Here is a 23,790-nt window from a genome sequence, read left to right on the forward strand (position 1 = left end):
CTTAGTAGATTTATTTTTGGTGCATTATGTCCAGTCCTGTGCTTTTGCTTTTCCTCCACTGTCCGATAAGAAGCCCTGTTTCCTGTTCATAATATGAGACTCTGAGCTTTGAGGAACAGGAGGGGTGGATTGAGTTAAAATACAGACTGACATTTTGTCATAGAGCTGTTATGAGAGAGTGTGAGAAAGAGAGTGTCGTGTTGTCTGTTGCTGTCTGATTACTCATGTCCACAGTTCTATCTCTCTCCTCCGGCTGTCGCTCCTCCCTCAGCAGGCCATGAAAGCTCTGACCGTTGCAGCGTGGATGGGGTCAGATAAGACTATCCCGCTCACATCATGGCCCTGCCTGCTCTGAGAGGCCTGCTCCCTTCAGATTTCACCAGCCCTTGTATAGTTCCTCCTCTCCCACTTCATTTCCATGTCTCCCTTTTTTACATTCACTCACTACTAATGTATGGTTTTTGCTTTCTCATTCTGTTTCCTCATCTTCAGGCCGTTTTGATGATCCTTGTTGTGTCTGAGGCAGTTTTGCTCCTGGCTGGTCACCGAACTTCAAACCCTCCCACCCTTCATGTCTGGTATCTGTCAATCAGTCAGTATCACTGGTTTGCCATTTGTATGTGACCCGACACACGTTTCCTGCATCCACAGCAAGACAGATCTGCTCCCTTTAATCATGAGAGGGAACTTTTGTATTGAGCCATGTGTTGTAACCTCAGTAAGTTAAATATTGTGATTTATGGGTCAATGTTGGGATGCATATTTTCTTCATCTTATCTGCTAATTTATTAAAAAAACACATTAAAAATTCAATTCATACATACATATTCATACAATTCATACACAGTACAGTGACTTGAATATACCTCTTCTACAATAAGAATGTTTAGTTATATCAGTTATTTTATATTTATTTTAATTGTTTTAAATATTAATATAGACTATTTAATTGTATTAATTATTTTAATTATATTAATATTGTATTATATAATATAATATATTATTTTAAATTAATAATATATTTTAACATTTTTATGACAAACTGAGGCTGGTTGTAAAATGTGATGCGACTCCCCCAAAAAGTAATATTTATGAATTCATAAGTAGTAATTATATATATATATATATATATATATATATATATATATATATATATATATATATATATATATATATATATATATATACTTTTATATACTAAATTAATATGAGATATTTTGACCTTTTTATAAGGCAAGGTTAGTTCAAGCTGTAAAATGTCATGTGGTGTGATTCCCCCAAACGTAAAATTTATGGATCAGTACGTTTTTATATTTGCAAAATACATAAATAATATATATTATATAAATATATTTATTATTATTATATATTTATTATTAAGGTGAAGCTAGTTCAAGTTGTAAAATGTCATGTGGTATGACTCGCCCAAAAGTAAAATTTATGGATCAGTACATTTTTATATTTGCTAAATAAATAATAAAAATATATTATATAAATATATTTATATATTTATTAAGGTGAAGTTAGTTCAGGTTGTAAAATGTCATATGGTGCGACTCCCAATAAAAGTAATATTTGTGAATTAGTAAGTCTTTATATTATATATATATATATATATATATATATATAATTGCAAAGTAAATATTGTATAAATATATTTATTATTATATATTTATTATTAAGGTGAGGTTAGTTCAGTAAGCCTTAGTAAGTCTTTATATTTGTTAAAAAGTAATATATATATATAAAATTGCGAAGTAAATAAATATTATATAAATATATTTATTATATATTTATTATTAAGGTGAGGCTAATTCAGGTTTTAAAATGTCATGTGGTGCGACTCCAAAAAAAAGTAATATTTGTAAATTACTAAGTCTTTATATTTTTTAGTAGTAATAGTACTAATAATAATAAGTGCTTTTTACTTTAAAATATATATGTAGCACACTCATATCAATGAGTAAGAAAAATGTTAACTTTTAACAACATTTTTAGAGTCATTAAAATTAAACTTTTCTTAGAAATGGTACTAAAAAAATTCTACACCATATGAAACGAACACATTTCTAAAACCTTTGCTGTGGTGTTGTAGTCAAGATTTTTAAAATACTTTTATAATTAGATCACTTTTATTCTTTTATATTTAACTGCACTGTCCCCTCAAAATCATCTGAGATATGAAACGCAGCATTGCACAATCAAATGCACAAGGACAAACTAACATCAGGACACTTTTGCAATAAAAGCATTCATTTGTTTTCCATATATCTTTAGTCCCCTAATGCTATAGGCCAATGCATAATCCTCTGAGTGGATTTAAATAATGATTGCCCCTTATCTGGTGTCCCACTCTAATCTGTGTGGTTCGGGCCTTGCTGTGTCATCTCTCCGCTCTTGACGTGACGTGCCAGCTGTCTATCTGCATCTTCTCCTCATTTCCAAAACCATAAAACTCCCTGACAGGCACTTTATTTGAGATGCGCCTGCATGTAGCTTTTTTTTTTTTTAAATATGTGGACTGAGGTCTCATAAGACATAAACCGTTCATGTCTTTGTGCATGGCCGCTTATGTAAGCACTTGTAAATATACTCTTATGATTTCCATATACTGTAGATAGAAAGACTTTAAAATAAATATTATTTTTTGCTTCTGTAGCAAGCTGTAAGGCAAACACGTTTTAAAGTAAATATCTACATGATTCGTTTTCTGTTTGTTTTCTGTTTTCTAATTTTACATTCTTTAAAAACTTTTGTAGTGCTGTTTAGGAGCTTTTTTTTTTTGCTTTTGGGAGCATATAAAGTTCATTTTTAAAATAACAAAGATAATGTTTTGCTAAAGTCAGTCAATCAGCCAGTTTAATAGAAAGCTCAAGCCTTTATTTTCTAATGTGATCATTTTCATTTACGATAGTCCCGTCTGTGATAAGGTCTCTGCTTTCGCTCACACCGTCGACTGCTGCTTTGCCTCGGGCAAGCGCAGTCAGGGTGTTTTGCATATCTGCTCATTTGTTAAGCAAATCTCTAACCTTCTATCTTTTTTCTTCATCCCTCCCTGTCTCTCCCTTTCACTCTACCACTCTGCTTTTGTAATCTTGAAAGATGTTGTGACTTCTCGTGAATGTTTCTGTGCATATACATATATATATAATGAATTTATGTGTCTAGAGTATTGGTGTCATGTCGTGCTGAAGCATTGGTTCAGTGTGGATGTGTTAACGTTGTTTATACGAGCGGACTGATGTACACTATAGGTCAAATTTCTCTTTTTGCCTGCAGGCGTTAACAGCTTTTGGCAGCGAAACCATTGAAGTTTTGTTTTGTTTTTTAATGATGTTGGCCGGTCCTAAATATCTGAAGGCGCATCTCTTTATTGTTCCTGACGATTAATTCTGAATCAACTGTTTTCGACAAATACAAAACAGCTGCAAAAGCTGAGTGAGTTTAACATATGGTATGTATGATTCGTTGGAATATATTAAAAGATTAAAATCAAACTTTACTCATGCTTAACTGAATTTTGATTATCTTTTGATAACATTTAATTGATGAGGTTTATGTGTAAATGCATGAAATCAGTATTGTAGACAAATATAAGTTGTGCTAATGTATGAATTTCCTCACAAAACTAAAAAGTTTTGTTTTTTTATGCATAAGTTGTAGTGGATCGTGAAGGAAAAGAGGCCAACAAGAATGGAAGATTGTTTCCGCCACTAAATTAAAAAAAGGTAATTGCTCATTTTTGTCTCACAATTGACTTTTTTCTCAGAATTGCAAGATTTAAACTCGTAATTGCGAATTCTAAAGTCAGAATTGTGTGATATTTGCAGTTGTCTATCACGTAGTTCTGACTTTATATCACGCAATTCTGACTTTGTTACTTGCAATTGAGAGAAAAAAGTCAGAATTGTGAGATAAAAAGTCGCAATTACCTTTTTTATTAAAAAACAAGTGTCCACTTTAGACTTTAAAAAAAAATAAAAAAAATTTAAACATCCGGGGATCGAAATAGCCGGTTGTCTGTCCTGTTAGCAGAACACTTGGTGTGGTTTGTACTGCCTTTTTTCTCTATCACATATTTTAGTAATCATATATCATTCGAAAGCTTAAAACCCACCATTTTGAAATTGGACATTGTGTTATTGAAACAGTACTTTAAAACCTTTTAGGATTTTGAGGAGATAACTTCAAGGTTTTTTTTTTTTTTTTTTGGTATAGACCTTATGTAGCCCCGCCCCTTTTCAGTGCTACACTAGCTGTGTTCTATCTTCCGGTATGTATTTGTACAGCATGAAGGTAAGATCTTACAGATTTCTGAATGAACCGCTCATTTTGTTCCCGGTTTACTAACATTTATGACATCCGCTTCAAACATTACAATGTTCATGATAAACTTCATTAACTCTACAATAAGTAAATCCACTTCACCAGCTAATTACTCTTTGACAACAATGACATAGAAATATACAAAGCTACTGCAAAAACGGAAGTTCAAACACAAAATTGTAAAGATGGCTGTGCGCTTGTTTCTCTGACGCATATGGTCTATAGCTTAAACTACGTTCAAATGTTTGGGGTCAGTAAGTTTTTGAAGGACAACAATACTTTTATTCTGCAAGTATACATTAAATTGATCAAAAGTGATAGTAAAGACATTTCTGTAATGTTACAAAAGTTTTCTTTTGTAAATCTTTTCTTGTGAATAATAAGAAGAAATGTTTCTTGAGCATCAAATCAGCATATTACAGTGATTTCTGAAGGATCACGTGACTGAAGTTATGATGCTGAAAATTCAGCTTTGCCATCACAGGAATAAAAATAATATAAAACAGTAATATATATATATATATTCAAATATATATATATATATATATTGTGTGTGTGTGTGTGTGTGTGTGTGTGTGTGTGTGTGTGTGTGTGTGTGTGTGTGTGTGTGTGTGAGATATACAGTCAAACCAAAAATTATTCAGACATTTTTTATATTTTTTTATATATTTTTTACTAGTGGGAGCAGGACACTGTTTCATTTATGTAAGTGAGGATAGCAAAATAAAGTAAACTGTGTCATGTTATACCCAAAGATTCTTCATACAGTGGATTACCAGTGAAATTGATAACAATTTGGAACCAAAAATTATTCAGACACTTTGACCTGACCATGTTTTGCTCAAGTGTTATCTGACATAATTAATATTATTTTTTTCTGACACAGTTTAACTCTGAGATCTTGTCATATTTTATTACCATTTTTAAACTATAGTGAATAAACTGTAATAATGAATGAAATGTTCAAGGTGTCTGAATACATTCTGGTATGACTGTATGTGTGTGTGTGTGTGTGTGTGTGTGTGTGTGTGTGTGTGTGTGTGTGTGTGTATGTATGTATATATATATATATATATATATATATATATATATATATATATATATATATATATATATATATATATATATATATATATATATATATATATATATATATATATATATATATATATATATATATATATATATACATACAGTGTTCAGTGTAAATGAGTACACCCACTTTGAAAAGTAACATTTTAAACAATATCTCAATGAACACAAAAACAATTTCCAAAATGTTGACAAGACTAAGTTTTATATAACATCTGTTTAACCTATAACATGAAAGTAATGTTAATAATATAACTTAGAGAACAAAATTATCAGTTTTACTCAAATTAGGGTGATGCAAAAATGAGTACACCCCACAACAAAAACTACTACATCTAGTACTTTGTATGGCCTCCATGATTTTTAATGACAGCACCAAATCTTCTAGGCATGGAATGAACAAGTTGGCGGCATTTTGCAACATCTATCTTTTCCCAATCTTCAAGAATGACCTCTTTTAGAGACTGGATGCTGGATGGAGAGTGATGCTCAACTTGTCTCTTCAGAATTCCCCATAGGTGTTCGATCAGGAGCCACTGAATCACGTTCACCCTGTTCTTCTTCAGAAGTCCAACAGTGGCCTTAGATGTGTGTTCAGGATCATTGTCATGTTGGAAAAGTGCACGACGACCAAGGTCACGGAGTGATGGTAGCATCTTCTCTTTCAGTATAGAGCAGTACATCTGTGAATTCATGACGCCATCAATGAAATGCAGCTCCCGACACCAGCAGCACACATGCAGCCCCACATAAAGACACTGCCACCACCATGTTTCACTGTAGGCACCATGCATTTTTCTTTGTATTCCTCACCTTTGCGACGCCATACACTTTTGTCTGCTGTCTGCTGGACACCTGTGTAATGAATAATTAGACTCACCTGTGGTTGAGTTCTTGTTAAATTAGACATTTGTAGTCTAAAATTTAGCTTTGCTCCAGAGACTTTCAGTGGGGTGTACATTTTTGCATCACGAGTAAAACTGAAAATTTTGTTCTCTAAGTTATATTATTAACCTTGCTTTCATGTTATGAGTTAAACAGATGTTATATAAAACTTCTTGTCAACATTTTGGAGATTCGAGATTTTGTTTAAAATGTTACTTTTCAAAGGAGGTGTACTCATTTACGCTGAGCACTGTATATATAATCATTACAAATATAACAGTCTCTCATACCTCATTGAAAGTATAAGTAGGTGTGTCCAAACTTTTGACGAAAAGTGTATGTTGTTACTTGAGGTATTAGCAAACTGGCGTTTACCAAAACCGGTTTAATCAGAATCAGAAATTACTGTTAGTGCACTGCTGCATGAATGGTGGACAAACAGTTTTCTGATTTACAAAATCATGCAAAATCAACACACACACACACAACAGAAAAAGAGGAAGTGGAACTCAGGTGTGTGCTTGCCCCTTTATTTCCCCTTTCTCCATTCAAGGCTCCATGTCACCCCACCCTCTTGTCTTAGTCCTAAAATCCTGTTTGCTCATACATTGTCAGTCATCCAAATCTGACACCGATTGGTTCCTTGAACAAGATTGTGATTTGCTGTTGGATTTACTGTCTCGTTCCAGGATGTGGCTGTAACTGTCCTCGGTCTGACTCAGACCCCGTTGCTGAGGTAATGAAAATAATAATTTGCATGGGCACCACAGATTTGTTTACCAACTGTACTAGAGAGACACTGTTTCCACCCTGATGTGGACACTGATTTCTGTTCCTAAATTTTTAGACAGGCGAGCAGGTGTGCAGGGTGCAGATGGGGAACAGGTCAGCAGTGGAAGTGATGAGATTTCTGACTAACTTTCTTCAGCTTTTTTCTCAATAAGTTCCTCTTTGCTGAATGACCGCACATACCTGCCCTGACCGTTTTCCTTTTGTGCTCATGGTTTAGCATTCTGAAGGAACCACAGAGATGTGTAATGTGTGATTTATGTTACAGTAGGCTGTATTGGATGGATTGGATTTTCCTAACTGTCTCTTTTGTTTGAGAGGGGAGGTGTGCGTAAAGCTGTGTCAGTAGGAATTTGTTTGGCAAAGCAGCTCGAACTCGACTAATGGGGAGTGACCTGAGCAGCAGACGTCAGTAAATCTTTTTAGTCAAAATGTTTGCACAACTAAGACTAAGAAGTCAAAGTTTAATCACAGAAATCATCCCATTCATCAATATAAATTTCTTTGTTTCGCTGCACTGCCTTTCTCTTCCAAGCTCTGGCCCACAAGGTCCGTTCGTTCAGCCACATGAAGTTTACAAACCTGCCAGGCAGGAGATTTGCATGTAGAGTTCCAGGTACCTATTTGAATGAAGCTTTATCTCCAGTCACACCAGAGATTTCACACAGCCTCTGGCAGTGTGCAAGAACCATCAGCAGGGCCAACGGAACTGTGTATCCGGATCCTCGACAGGGCGGGGACACGAGAAGACAAACACTGCTAAGCCTTGTTTGCTGACTCTTCTCATTTTACACTGTACCAGGACTGATTTCTTAACACATTTACAGTATGCGCAGCCCTCCCCTTTCTCTTCATATCACGACTAGATTTAAAAGTCCACTTTTATGAATTATTGATCAAGCAATTTACAACTCATTTCAAACAATAGCATTTATTTAGCACTGTTTTTGTGACAAGAATTTCTATAAATAACACGACAAAAGAAAAAAAAAAAACTTCAATCTAAACATTACCATACAATCTTACTACTTTTTTATACTAAAATAAAAGAAAATGAAAGAATATGTTTGGACTCCTTCATGGTGGTTGTACCTGGCATGCGGATGCTGATGCATGATTTCATAGTTAAAATAGACATTTTAATCATTTGATGGACTTCCTGCTTGTCAGGTTACATTTTTGATGGATTATTGGATAAAATAAAGAGTCTTTTTGAAAAAGATTTTGTCATCATTTACTCACCCTCATGTCATTCCAAACCTGTGTGACTTACTTTCTTTTGTGGTATTTTCATTGTATGGGAAAAAAAAAACATTGTTTCAAATATCTTCTTTTGTGTTTCGCAGAAGAAAAAATGTTACAGAGGTGTTATTTTGATGTTATTTATATAATAATTGAGCATTTATGAATATTTTAGATTAGCTTTTATTTTTATATTTTCAGTTTTCATTTTAGTAATTTTGTTATGTGCTTTTGTCATTTTTATTAGTTTTTTTTTTATATATATATATCTATGTAGCTTTAATTTATTTTTATTTCAGTTTGTCATTTTAGCACTTCAACTTAAACTAACTTCAGTTAGTTGCCATTGCAAAATTTCTAATTTTCAATTTTTTTCTTATTTTCATTTAATTTTATTTTCGTAAAGCATGTCATTTATTTTAAGTTTAAGCTTTTCATAATTATTTCAGTTTTATTTCAATTACTAAAAAGTATTTTTATAGTTTTAGTTAACAAAAACAACACTTTTTGAAATGACATGACGGTGAGTAAGGCCCCGTTTACATTAGTGCGTTTTTGTTTTAAAACGCATACGTTTTGCTACACTTACACCTGTCGTTTACACTACGCCGCATTTTCTATCTTTGAAAACGGAAACTTTCGAAAACGTTGCAGACCCCGTTTTAGTTTGAAACTGCCGGGGTTGCGTTTCGGTATAAACGGACCAAAACGGTGACTTTTGAAAACAATGGCTGCCCATGTTCGCTCTGCGTATCCGTGACGACCGTGTAAACAATAACATGGAGACTGAACTGCAATCTTTGCTGGCTTTGTTGTCATTTTTAGCAGCCATTTTTTTTTAATACTGCAGCTGCCTACATGCGCAAGAGGCAACTGTTTACACTTCTACGCACAAACCCAGTCATGTGACATGCGTTTTCGGTCGTGTAGTATAGACGGAGATCGTTTCTGAAACACTGTGGAAACACCAGTTTAGACGAGGATTGCACTAGTGTAAACGGGTCCTAAATGATAACAGAATTTTCATTTTTTGAGTGAACTATCCCTTTAACATGAGTCTTTTTTTCAGCAACAGCCATCGGTGGTCTTCATTTCCTTCCCGCTGTCCGCCACGCCACGTACAACCTCCGTTATTTAAGGCTGTGCTGGCTCTCGTGGTGTCTGCGAAGATCTACCTTCCTCTGGAAGCCTTTGGAACAGATCTCGCAGCCGAACGGCTTGAATCCGGTGTGTTTGCGACTGTGTGTGATGAGGTTGGAGCTCTGGCTGAAGGCTTTGCCACACACCTGGCATTTGTGAGGCTTCTCACCTGCAAACAAACATAACCCTTTTTAAAAAATCTCATTTGAAACCCATTTTATTTGGTATAAAACACTGGAAAATCTTTGCTTTAAAACAGCTTGAAGCATGGATTTGCGTGCCACCCAGATTTGTTCTGTTTTCCAACACAGGAGTGGCTGTCTGCTACACGCAAAGGTAACTTTCAGAGAGGCATCAGGAAAGCAGGAAGACCAGCTATGCAAATCAAGACAACATTTGTTTAATCTCCTTTTCTTGATTTATCTGTAGCTGTGCCGCTCTTGGAAACACACCCTAGAAAGCAAGCCAACTTTAGCATCTGAAGTGAATGTATCTGTTCTAATGATTTACATGGAATGAGTGTAGAGATAACATGTATTTCCAAATAATATGGAAGAACTGTTATTGGGAGACTGTTATTGATGGAGCATTATCACAGATCTCTTTTCAACCACGACATAACAAACACGCAGTCGCACACTGTGGCGTCTCACCTGTGTGGATGTAGGTGTGTTTCTTCATATCGGATTTCTGGTGGAATCTTTTTCCGCAGAACTGGCAGGGGTACGGCCGTGTGTCCGAGTGGATCAGCAGGTGCGTGGACAGCGTCGAGGAGCGTTTGAAGGTCTTTCCGCACATCTTGCACTCGAAACTTCTTTCCTTTAAACACAAAACAACAACAAAATGAATTCTTTCATTGACATTATCCAAATGCCAGCTGATGTCCAAATGGATCAGCATGGTTTGTTCGTACCTGAGAGTGGACGTTCATGTGTTGCTCTAAGCTAACTGCGTGGCCAAAGCTCTTTCTGCAGATGCTGCATCCAAAGGGACGCGTGCCACTGTGAGAACGCCTGACGTGAACCTCCAGTCCATGAGGGGTGGAAAACACCTGGAGAAGAGGACAGAAACCAGAGATGCAATAAATATAATATTTACATATTATTGTTCATTTAAAATTGTGTGTGTGTGTGTATATATATATATATATATATATATATATATATATATATATATATATAAAATATGTATGTATATGTTTTATTTATTGAAATATTTTTTATATATTATTAAATGTTTTATTCCTACAATTTTTTTTTTAATTTTAAAAACATTTTAATAATTTATTTTTAAATAATTATATATTATCACATATTATATATATATATATATATATATATATATATATATATATATATATATATATATATATATATATATATATATACACACGTGTGTGTGTGTGTGTTTAAAAGGAAAAATTTTTTTAATAGATTTTATATATAAAATATATTTTATTCATATAATTTTAATTTTTAAAAAAATCTAATTTTAATAATTTTTATTATTTTTACGTTTTTATAAATTATATATATGTATGTGTGTGTGTGTGTGTGTTAAAAAGTGAAAATAAAACATTTTAATCATATTTATATATTATTAAATATATTTTATTCCTTTAATTTTCATTTTTAAAAAATCTAATTTTAATAATTTATAAATAAATGATTATATATTATCACATATTATATGTATATGTGTGTGTGTGTTTAAAAGGAACAAATAATTGTAATAGTTTTTATATATTATTAAATATATTCCTATAATTTTCATTTAAAAACATCACATTTTAATCATTTTTATTATTTTTTAATTTTTATAAATTATGATATATTATCATATGTGTGTGTGTGTTAAAAAGGAAAAAAAATTTTTTAATAATTTTTATTATTAAATATATTTTATTCCTATAATTTATTTTTTTAAATCTAATTTTAAACATTATTATTTTATTTAGAAATAATACTATATTATCATGTATTTATATATATATATATATATATATATATATATACATACAATATTTAGATATTATATATATATATATATATATATATATATCACACATATAATGTAATTTGAATAATTTTTATTATTTTTATTTAGATATAAATTGTATTATAATTTATTTAGAAATAAAAACTATTACATTTAAAATAAAATAAAAATATTTAAAAATAATACTAATAATAATAATACATTTTTAATAAAAGAATCATAAAAATATACCTAAACAAATTATAAACAAATAAATATCTAACCTTATCACAGGTAATGCAGTGGTAGGTGTTGGACGTAGGTGAGTAGTGTGTGCTGCAGTCCAGTGGTTGTGGAGGCTCTGAGCTCTGCTTCAGATGAGCTCCGTACAGGCTGCTGGCGTGCTGCAGGAGCGATGGAGAGAAGCCCATCTGCCTGAAGTCATATGTTGTGGGAACATGATCCCATGCATAAGAGCTCTTGTAGTAGGGAGGAAACTCTGCCAGCTGAGGCTCTGTGTGAGGTCGAGTTAAATCATTAAGATGATGATTGTGTCTAAATCTGCCCTAGAGATGTCACATGATACTTAACAATATGATTTTATAAAGGAAGAACAAGATGTGACTTACAGGCAGATATTTACACCAGTGCGCCACAAACACTCACCGGATAAGTAAAACGGCCGTCTGGTCAGCTCAGGTAGAGTTGGTACTGGGCAGTCGGGCTCTCGCTCACACTTGATGAAGTCATACGAGTCTCTGAGGGAAGGTCGAACGAGCGATTCTACCTGGGGCCGCTCTGGGGAATTACGTTCCTTTGGTTCCAAAGGGACCAGCGCTGGGACTAAGAAACACACAATCAAAATAAAATGAATTTTAATAACATAATATAGTTACTAAGTTTGTCACACTTAAAATGTTTAAATGTCAATGAATTAGAAAAAATATTAAAGTATAAGTTGCATTCATATAATAGAACTGATCTCAGAACTAACTTTCCTTTTCTAGCCATTTTTGCAATAAGATTATTTGTGACCATTAAAAGGCGTGTGTACATGAAAACCCATGAGACTGCCAGATCTGAGATTGTTCCTGACGCTTAATTACACCAATTACATTTTGAACCCTATAAAGAACAGTTATAATCCAGTGACAGTACTGCTGGCTCTCTGGAATAGGCCTAGTTTGCATATTCATAACATCCACCCTAACCGCTAGACAGCTTACAAACTTCCACAGAATACAGTCTGTTGAGCTACAGAGCTCATACAAGTCCCATAATGCTGTCTTAAGTAAGCATCTGTTAAGGTTTTGAGACACAGCCCTAGAATCAAATAACAGTCAGCCTGAGGATGAAGCATCAGCAAACATCAGTCTGAGGGACAGGTGCTCAGCAAATTCACTCACTCATCATTATTTCCTCAAAGATTTGTAAGAGAATCAATATAAAAAGACCAACAATATTTTAATTACATATAGATTGTTCCTCTCATGAAGACAGTGTCACATGCACACAGGTGAATTTGAAAGTCAAGTTGAAAATAAAATAAATATTTCAGTATCAATTCAGTATTACTGAAATATAATAAAGTCATTTACTTGGTTTGGGTGCAGGGTCCGGGAGCTTCTGTTCACTTTGCTCGGTGTCGATGGGTCGATGCACATTGTAGGACTTTTTGCTTTTCACCAAAAACGATCGTGGCATGATTCAGTGATTCTGTGAAATGAGATTTGTTTGCTGTGATACGTCCATTTTCATTTGCTGTTACAAAATTATAACAACACTATAAAATTATGCATTTAAATACAATTTACAAATGTGATGATAAAGTCATTTCTATATCATATAACAAAAAGCCTGCTCAAAGCTCTTAATATAAGCTAAAAAATAAATGAAATAATAAAGTGAAACATTTGCACAGTTATTATAGGCTACAATTTTTGGTGTTGCTGTTGATGTTTTGAAAGTTTCAGTCGAACTTTGCTCTGGTTTGAGAGCGATTTTATAACATGCTATTAAATATACCAAATTATTGTTGAATAATGAATAATATTTAAATATTTATATGTATAAATATATTTACTTTAATTATATTAACCATACGTTTGAGGTTAAAAAAATGTTTTAAACTTTTAAATAATTGATTTTAATTGCAAATGTAGCCTATTATGAAAATAGCTTACCTGAAATGGTGCAGATCTTGAAAATAAAATGAATGTTTAAAGTCCTTTGATTGTTTGAGTCGCAAACTTCGTGATGAAAAGTTCTGGGAAATCCGTTGTGATGTTTAGCAACTTAAGCACTGCATCGCTGTGAGTTGGTTGCGTTGAGTTTTTTCAACTCCCCTCCCTGATTTTCAATCCGATAATTCTGCGGTGGAATCTGACTGAGCTTTCAACCAATTACAGGCGGAGCAGGTGCGACATTTGACTATAGGCTACTGAATGCAAACACATCCTGTTAGGCAATATTTGGACATAATGCTTTAAAACTATATTTAAGATATTTTAACCAATATTAATTATCGTTTTAAAATGATAGTTAGAACATTTGTTTACATTTTAGGCCTATATTTACTACTACGAGGCGTTTAAAAGGTTAATTAGGCTAGTTAACAGAGCAATGCGTTAAAGGTTCAAGATATTTTGCAAAACATTTTCCTCAAATAATCTGCTGCCAATTTAATAATCCATCACCATCATTGTTATTGGTCATCTGTTGACTTATCTCCTGTAAAACAGCTAGCGGGCTTAAACATAAGACCAATAAACCAGCAACAAACTTTGCTTGAACGTACCCCTCAAAAATACACACCAAACCTGTAATGTTGGTACCTCAGAATGTTTGCTTTCTTTTATTTGCACAGTTGTGTTTTGGTTGCAGCCTTAGGTGTTTTATGATAGGCTATCTTTGATTATTAAAAGCACAACTAGGCTAATAATTCATTGTTTGTAAAACTAAGCGCTGGAAGACTCTTAAATGTTTATTTATTGAGTGTCTATAATCCTGGTGCGTTTTACCCATTTAATAATGTTCATTTAAAGATTTACCGAGTTCAGTTTTATATTGTCTTGTGCGCGCGCATGATGGGATCGATTGATGTATTTACGCCCCCGTGTGGATGTGGTGGTGAACTGCAGCGCACTTTCAGGTGACTGTTGTTCAAAATATAAATTCTTTCTTATGTTTGTTGCAGTTTTTCTTTTCTTTCTTTTTTTACTCGCTTTCCTTCACCTTGTATAAAAATAATGAACGTTTGCTGAGAGCTCAAATAGGCATTAAAGTAGTTTAACTGGCTATTTTTGACTGGCTAGTTCACTCACAATGTAAATTACCTAAGATAATTTAACTTTTCACTCGATTTCTCGCGAATTCTGTTATCGCAAGGATTTCTGTTTAAAACAGTCATTATCATTAAGTGTCATTGTTTTTACCACGTTGGCCGTCTAGCAGAGTGGCGCAGCGGAAGCGTGCTGGGCCCATAACCCAGAGGTCGATGGATCGAAACCATCCTCTGCTAATGACATTTTTAATTTTGTAATGTTTAGTGATTTAAAATGACACCTTGTAAACTAAAGGGTGAAATACAACAGGTAACTAAAACCATAAAAACATTTTCGTTATTTGAAATAAAATAAACGTTAACTGGAATAAATTCAAATAAAATCTGAAACGGTTATTTTATTTCAACTAATTGCAACATTTTTCATTTTCATTTAGTTTAACTTGATGCACTAAAATAACTAAAACAAATAAAAAATAAATTAAACTTGGCCTAGGCCAATATAGACATTAAAAAATCTAAATGAGAAAACGTTACTAAAACTTCAACTAACATAAAAATGAAAACTGAAAATGAAAACGAATTTCAAAATATTAATAAAAACAATAATGATAACACTTTACATTAAGTCATTAATGCATATTTACAAATGCATTATAAATCATTAATAATGCAGTTATAACTGCATGAATAAAAAGGACGACTTTAATGCAATACCTGCCAAATAGTGAGCCGTTTTTAACTCATGTGTTATTTATTAACACTTATTTAACTCAAAACCAGATTCCTGGTTTATTTCATGATGCGGCAAAAATTGACTATCATAATTAGACTAAAGGGTGTTGTATTTGTGCTTTTCTTATTAATATCTCATGAGTGTCACTTTTCTTATTATGTTGCTTACCAGACGTTTCTGTCTTACCCATAATACTCTCCAAAAAGATCATGATGCCTATCCACAGCAGTGTATAAAAACTGATTTCTTAATGTAGGGTGGACACTTGTGAACCATTTATTAATGAGTTATAAACATTAATAACCTGTGAAAGTGAACCTTAATGTAAAGTGGAAACCTGTGAACCATTTATGGGTAAGACAGAAACTTCTGATATAGTAAGACAAGTGGCAGTCATGAGATATTAATAAGAAAAGCACAAATACAACACCTTTTAGTCTAATTATGATAGTCAATTTTTGCTGCATCATGAAATAAACCAGGAATCTGTTTTTTGAGTTAAATAAGTGTTAATAAATACATTTATTAAGCACTTATAACACGTGAAAAGCTCACTATTTGGCAGGTATTGCATTAAAGTTGCCCTTTTTATTCATGCAGTTATAACTGCATTATTAATGATTTAAAATGCATTTGTAAATGACTTATTACTCATTAACAAACACCTTTATATACCCTTTACAAAGGGAACCTTAATGTAAAGTGTTACCACAATAATAGTATCTCAATTAGCCTATACTAAGTACAAAACTAGGAATTACACAAAAGGAGATCTATAAACAGTAAATTGCATTTTAGCCATATTAGCATCAAAGATTAACAAAAGGACATGGAATAAGTAGGAAAACACTGTCAAGTGAAGATGATTCAGGCGTTAGAGCAATTTGTACTATTTTGAAGAAATCTTTGATGTGATTAAATAGAAGTCTATGACCACAATAACCACTAGAGGGACATCTCCACTAAAAAACATTCTCATCCAGAACAGTTAAACCATTACTTGCATTTATAATAGGCCGCAAGTTATTTTTCACTTCTTATATTCATGCTCTTTTTGATAAACAGAGGCAGATATGAGCGTATGAAACTGTAGATGATGAGATAATGATGAGGCTGTGAACTCATGATCATGGACCTTCTGTGATCTCACCCTCATGGGATTACAAAACCCCGTAAAACCTTCTGCAGTGAAATATAAATGCAGATGTTTGACAGAATCACTGACAGCCTCGGTCACAATTCACTTCAGCTGAATGGGGAAAATGTTTGAAATGGTGGGTGAGGTTTGTCTTTCTGCTTTCGTGGAAGAAAGAATGTCATACGGGTTTCAAATAACATGAGGGGTGAATACATGATGTGTCATCGCCATTTTCATTTTGGGTGAAGGGATTTTTTTTTATTTTGAGCTAGTTTACTTTCCATTTCCCTCACTTTTTTAAATGTATGTATAGGAAAACTTACTTTTTAAACGCCTTTAGATTTTAAGCTATACGTTCATTCATTCATTCATTCATTCATACATATTTATGGCCTTTATGTTTAAGAAAACATGTTTAAAAAAAAAACGTAAATAGTTTATTTGTATTTATTTATGTATGCATTTATTTATTGGTTGGTTGGTTGGAAAAATACTTTTTAAATATAAGTAGTTTATTATAGGCCTATTTGGATTTTAAGGTAGCCTAGTTTATTTTAATTTCCTCGCCCTTATATATTAATGCATTTAAGAAAAAGTAGTGCTTTTAAACATAAATAATTGGTTATCCTATATTTTTTGGATTTTAAGATACTAACTTTCTTTTCAATAATTTGTATATGTACGTACGTATGTATGTTTAGGGGAAGAAATGTAATTAAAATGTAAATAGTTTATACTGCTAGTCCGATTGAGCGTCTCCGCTCGCCACCTGAGTCACGCGAAAACCGCATTACAGAGAGCTGCATCCCTCCACCCTTCAGAAAAACAACTCAGGGCCTAGCTGCAGGATTCTCTAAAACTTTCATACAAGACTCTTACTCCCACCACAATTCACTGTATTTATAAAGTATGACTGATGGTCATTTCTGATGATATTTACGTCATATATCGATGTTCTGCGTCCAGATACAGGCGTGTTTTTGAGCGCTCGGGGATTATTTCTCCTGCACAGCTGCGGAGGGTGACCGCGCAGGGAGGGGTTGTGAGGTGTTCAAGATGGCGGCGCCCTGTGGAGTGCAGTTGCTCTAACAGGTAAACAGGTTTATTTAACGATGTTTTTTGTGGTGATATTTTTACATCGCACGTAGTGACAGTCTAAATGTTAGATTTGTTTGCTCCTCAGTAATGTACGTGCATTATAGAGTCTTTCAGGGATTATTTCTGATTTGCACTAAGCTTGTCGATAATAAGGCTCTCTTGCTTGGGACTGTCAGTGAAATAATAGTCTTCATTGATTGTTACAGTTTCGAAATTAATCTCAATAAATCTCTGCGTGCACATGCACGAGTTTAAGTGGGAAGCTGACATGCATGTGGGTTTGTTACATTTTGCTAGCGTATTTTTTGGAGATAGTCCCGCAGATTCTGGCCATTGTTCTCGCGCGCTGTTTACGCCAATGGTCATTTCAACACAGAGCTGCTGTCAGTGCATGCAGCCTAAACCACAACATCTATCTGCACATCTGCACGTGTCTGCAGTGTTATTTTGCACCATGCATAGGTTAAAAAAATTGTTGTGGGATTTGCTGCGCTTGTGCTTTTAAACAGAAATCCTTTTGCAGGCGAATCATGCAATGCAGTTTCAAGCCATTGCCTTATTTTTACTTTATGATTACTGCATATCGGCATAATGCACTATGACTCTCATGTCTTCTATCTATATAAAGTAACGCTTATTTTATATATATATATATATTTTATCATTATATATATATAATATCATTATTTTATTTTTAAAACAATGCAGAGTCTGGACACTTGCAGAAACCCCATTTTTTCTACCTCTGTAAGGATGTGTGAATGACATACATACTGAAAGAGAGATTTGAGACCCAAAACATCGAAGAGCAAGAAGGCTCCATGACAGCTTATACACAACCTCTTTAAGGAATTTGTTTATATGGCCCTAAACGTGGCATATAAAGCTTCTTTGTGCTGTTAACAGCCCTGTTTTCCAGTTGGCAGGCACAGCCACAGTTCGCCATGAGGTCGTCCAAAACTTCATCTTATTAGTGTTCCTTAGTGTGATGCATTCTCTTAGTTAGTGGGATACGATCATGAAGTTAATCAATGAACTTCTTTGTATTTCCATTGAGGGGTCAGCTTTCCATCATGCTTCCCTATAGATGGTTGTCATCTTGCACAAAGTTATATGCTTAGAACAGCGTTTTGTGTTTTATAACAGCTGCTTGTTTGGCGGATAACCGGAATAGTCTCCATCAAGAAGAAAGTATCCTCTTAGTCTTAGCAGTTGATTATGTTGCATGCTTAGCTGTCAACTTGAGGTTTTGGTGACTCACATTATTCTCAAGATTAAGATGATTAAGATGTAGGTTAAGACCCAAATCTGAAGAAAGTTATTTCTGTGGGGATGTGACAGCCTTTTCATTGTCATATACAGAAAAAAAAATAGCTATGTTACAGGGAAGATATTTAGTAATTAATAGTTATATTTATTAAGGATGCATTAAATTGATCAAAAGTAACAGTAAAGATATTTATAGTGTTACAGCAGATTTCAAATGAATGCTGTTCTTTTGAACTTTTAATATAGAAACATTAAGCAGCACAACTGTTTTCAACATTGATATAATAAGAAATGTTTCTTGAGCACCAAATCAGCATTTTAGAAGGATTTCTGAAGAATCAAGTGACACTGAAAGTTCAGCTTTGCCATCTTATGAATAAATTACAATTTAAAAAAAAAAAAAAAAAAAAAAAAATATATATATATATATATATATATATATATATATCTATATATCTATATAGTAATTATTATTTATACTTTTTTTCTTTTTCCTTGCAAGTATAGACGTGTAAATGTATTGCTTATGAAGCTGTGTATGATATTTGTGTCAGACTCAGGGCCTGTGAAAATATTGGCAGTTGGCAGTAAAATTTTCAGCCACTGGCCCAATAGTGGGTGCAAAAGCAATTTCTTACTGTTTAGTGCTAAACATACTACTGTTCACTCCATTAATAGTTAAAATTCACTGGTCAGCTTCAAAATAGTGTGTTGTGTGTGCATAACATGATGTGGTGTTCTTGTTGTATAGTCTATTCTAATCAGGCCATTGATATATGTCACATTTCTCTGGTCTCATTATGAATTTTCTTTAACTTCAGCTATGCGTTGACCTGATGTTGTCAGGCTGGTGTGACAACTGCTGACTTTTGTCGTGTCTGTGCAAGAACAGGTCACAACATGTGAATGTTGTATGCTTCAGGATCTGTTGCGGCAGTTGTTTACACTGTTTAGCCTGAAATGTACAAACCACATTATCACAGCTGATGTTAATGATATCAAGTATGCTTCATAATGATACATTATAAAATTCTGTGCAAACATTCATGTACATTGCAGTGTATTTTTTTTCACACTTGATTGGAAAGGTCATGAACTGCATTTTAAAACAGGAATTGTAATGTTCTCTGATGTCCGCTTATAATGTTATCAAGATTTTTACATAAAAAAAAAAAAAACATCTTAAACTTATATCCTGTTTTTGACCCTATCTTTCAAACACTTATTGAAATGTTTTGATGGGCGTGCTGCATTCAAGTCTTGGAAGTAAATATCCACTGCTATGATTGTGTAGCAGTTTTGCATATTAAAATATGCAAAACTGCCACTGATCACACATGGAATTTTTTGGGAAACTTTCTATGTTGAAAATATCTGCCATAGAAACATTTGCCAACAATGTTGAAACATTAATGCCTATTACATATGCTTTAAAGTCTTGGTTGTGGCAAATAAAGTTTAAGTATTTGGAGTTGCCAGTTATAGACAGGGTAACTTGCGGTGTTTTTGTGTTAATGTAATTATGAATGTACCATTGTTTGTCATTCATATAGGTTATTCGTTGTTCATTCTTTTCGATGAAGTGAAAAACATATACATTGTCATTTGCAGTGTTTTCAATTGAAATTAAATGTGTTGTAAAACCGAAGATTACAGCAAATGGCTGCGATCAAAGCGATAACAAAAGCAGCGTTCTTTCTTCCAAATCTGATAATCCAACGCATTAACCCCATAAATGCTGAAGAAAAAAAAAAGAAAAGAAAGAACAGCAAATCACAACCATTCACAGTTTGACTGCGTCGCAATAGTGTACTGTAAATACTCAGTCAGTACATATCAAATGAACTGTTACAGACAAAGTTACTCAATCTTGTGTGTTGCCACATTGCTGTTGGATCCAATATAGTGGTCATTGCATCATCCTTTATTCTCTCTGAAAAGCCTCTGCCGAAAGCGAACAAATGAACAGTGTCTTACTGAACGCGATCTGAAAGGCAATGCAAAGACTGTTTTTCCATGACTTGGCACTTCAAAATGTCTTGTAATCCTCAGAGGCATCTCTATCATTTTGTTGCTGGAGTAATCCTGTTTTTTGCGTCAAAGTTCATTTCAGGCAAGTCATTTCACTTGGCGGCCATCTTTGAAAAGCAGCTATTTCAGACCTCTTTGAATGAGGAAACATCAAATCTGACAACAACTGTCTGATAAATTTTGTTTCTAAACACTCAAATCATGGCAAAAAACTGAATTTTTCAGGCTGGATCAGCCATGATCAATCCTATTGCAACCAGATCTTCTAACGAACGGCAGCTTTAATGATGCAAAGACTTTAAAGGATTAGTTCACTTTCAAATAAAATTTTCCTGATAATTTACTCACCCCCATGTCATCCAAGATGTCCATGTCCTTCTTTCTTCATTTGAAAATAAAGTTTTTTGATGAAAACATTCCAGGATTATTCTCCTTATAGTGGACTTCAATGGCCTCCAAACAGTTGAAGGTCAAAATTACAGTTTCATTGCAGCTTCAAAGGGCTTTAAACGATACCAGACGAGGAATAAGGGTCTTATCTAGGGAAACGATCGGTCATTTTCTAAAAAAATGTATATGCTTTATATAAACAAATGATCGCCTTTTCAAGTGTTTCCGCCAAAACCACACTTTCGTATTCTTCGAAAAGCTTACTCCGTATGTCCTACACCTTCCCTATTCTACTTACGGAACGAACACAGCGGCAATTCCGTTTTTTTTACGTAAGTAGAATAGGGAAGACGTAGGACATACAGTGTAAGCTTTTTGAAGAATACTAAAGAATATGAATAAAAACCTTAATTTCTTTTCGAATGAGTAAAGAAGGACATGGACATCTTGGATGCCATGGGGGTGAGTAAATTATTAGGAAAATTTTATTTGAAAGTGAACTAATCCTTTAACAATTGGCGATTGGCCATTTTTCTTAGAAGGCCATATTGCGCGTTACACTTTCTCTCAATCATAGCACTACAAGGGCACCGTCTTTGTATATCTAAAGTTTTTGGTTTGCATCTTTCTTGTATATACTACTACATGACATGCATGAATCAGTGGGCAGGTCTAAAGAGGCAATGATATAGAAGTAGGCGTTGATTTTCTTCTGCAGAGGCGGTCTTTATTCACACTATGATGTCATAATGTGACAAAATCCAAAATGAGTAATTTGGGCAGCTTGGTTTTAAAGGTCCCGTTCTTCGTGATCCCATGTTTCAAACTTAGTTAGTGTGTAATGTTGTTGTTAGAGTATAAATAAAATCTGTAAAATTTTAAAGGTCAAAGTTCAATGCCAAGCGAGATATTTTATTTAACAGAAGTCGCCTACATCGAACGGCCAGTTTGGACTACATCCCTCTACTTCCTTCTTTAATGACGTCACTAAAACAGTTTTTTGACTAACCTCCGCCCACAGGAATACACAAGAGTTGCGTTTGTAGAGTGTGTTTGTCGCCATGTCGTCGAAACGCTGTTATTTTCATCATTTAAATTATGTGAAAAAACACATGTTATATTGCACACTATAAACACAATCAAAGCTTCAAAAAAACACGAAAAATGGGACCTTTAATAAAAGCTGTGCTTTAACTAAGTTTTGAGTTCTGAAATTACAGGATACTTCTATAGTACAATGACTATAAATGTCAAAAAATAAAGGAAACCTTGATTTCTCAGTTCATGACCTCTTTACTTAAAGCTAGAAACTGCAAAATGTTCTCATGAATATTTCATCAGACAGACACTTCTAGACAAGTGAAGTGATGTAAGCCCTTAAACATCACGTTAAACAGCACTGCGGAGTCGTGAACGCGGATTGACAACAGACCCGGAAGAGGAGACAATGCTGAATAAAGTCGTAGTTTTTGTTATTTTTGGACCAAAATGTATTTTTTGATGCTTCAACAAATTCTAACTAACCCACTGATGTCACATGGACTACTTTGATGATGTTTTTATTACCTTTCTGGACATGGACAGTATACCGTACCTACATTTTCAATGGAGGGACAGAAAGCTCTCGGACTAAATCTAAAATATCTTAAACTGTGTTCTGAAGATGAACGGAGGTCTTACGGGTTTGGAACGACATGAGGGTGACATAATTTTCATTTTTGGGTGAACTAACCCTTTAAATGTCTCTTGCAGTGGTGCCTGGAGACTGTATCGACGGGCGGCCCTGGGACCCCTCCAGGCTGGACAGGATACGGGACGCTGTGAGAGTGACGTCTGAAAGTCCTTCCCCTCTCCCTTGACTGTTTCAGAAAGCCCGCCTCCGAACCCTCCATACCATCATGTCCAGGGAACAGCTCAGCGTAGGGGACCTACTTCCACTGCTGGAGACCTCTGACCTCCGCCAGCTGGATGAGATCAAAGGCCTTATCAATGAACACCTCAGCACAGGTCCAGCCAAGTCTGAATGTTGAATTTCTCCATATTTGCTACGTGATTCATATTTTAATTCCCTGCAGTGTTTTAATGCATGACTGACAGTCAGTGTGGATTCATGTCTTGCAGATCGAGGGTCCGTGCTGCTGAACGGCTTGGTGGATTATTTCCTGGAGACCAACTCCGCCCAGGCAGTGCACATCCTGTCCTCAGTGAGGGAGCCACACGATAAGGTGAATAAATGCTCACTGGTTTTTCTTTTTCGTTACTAACTCTGTCTTGAACCTGCAGCACTGCAGAGAATCTTTCGAGTCTGTCTAATGTTTCACACTCAATTTAAATTCATGTTCCCTGGGGTTTTCACCAAAAATAAAAGCTTCATTGTTCAAACTTAAAAAATGT

At 34.1% G+C, this 23,790-nt stretch overlaps 2 protein-coding genes and 1 non-coding gene across 5 annotated transcripts in view; 2 read left to right on the plus strand and 1 right to left on the minus strand.

The window, feature by feature from the left end:
- Positions 1-8,784: 8,784 nt before the first annotated feature.
- gfi1b (growth factor independent 1B transcription repressor) lies at positions 8,785-13,896 on the minus strand. The gene is made up of 7 exons (XM_048167291.1): positions 13,635-13,896; positions 13,050-13,167; positions 12,118-12,294; positions 11,736-11,965; positions 10,388-10,525; positions 10,128-10,293; positions 8,785-9,643 (listed from the first exon to the last, which is right to left on the minus strand). Exons 2-7 carry the CDS (start codon positions 13,153-13,155, stop codon positions 9,465-9,467), a joined length of 996 nt encoding a protein of 331 aa, XP_048023248.1. The 5' UTR covers positions 13,156-13,167; positions 13,635-13,896; the 3' UTR covers positions 8,785-9,464.
- Positions 13,897-14,899: 1,003 nt separating this feature from the next.
- trnam-cau lies at positions 14,900-14,971 on the plus strand. Its single transcript has one exon. It is a non-coding gene; the product is annotated as a tRNA-Met (tRNA).
- Positions 14,972-17,544: 2,573 nt separating this feature from the next.
- The window catches only part of tsc1b (TSC complex subunit 1b), a 31,614-nt gene continuing 25,368 nt past the window's right edge, over positions 17,545-23,790 (plus strand). For all 3 annotated transcript variants that reach the window (XM_048165407.1, XM_048165409.1, XM_048165410.1), the window contains exons 1-3: positions 17,545-17,700; positions 23,149-23,403; positions 23,518-23,621. In XM_048165407.1, the coding sequence (XP_048021364.1) occupies positions 23,295-23,403; positions 23,518-23,621 (213 nt within the window). In that variant the 5' untranslated portion in view covers positions 17,545-17,700; positions 23,149-23,294. The remainder of the gene's footprint in view (positions 17,701-23,148; positions 23,404-23,517; positions 23,622-23,790) is intronic.

This window comes from Megalobrama amblycephala, linkage group LG18 (genome assembly GCF_018812025.1).
Source record: "Megalobrama amblycephala isolate DHTTF-2021 linkage group LG18, ASM1881202v1, whole genome shotgun sequence".
Taxonomy (NCBI): Eukaryota; Metazoa; Chordata; class Actinopteri; order Cypriniformes; family Xenocyprididae; genus Megalobrama; species Megalobrama amblycephala.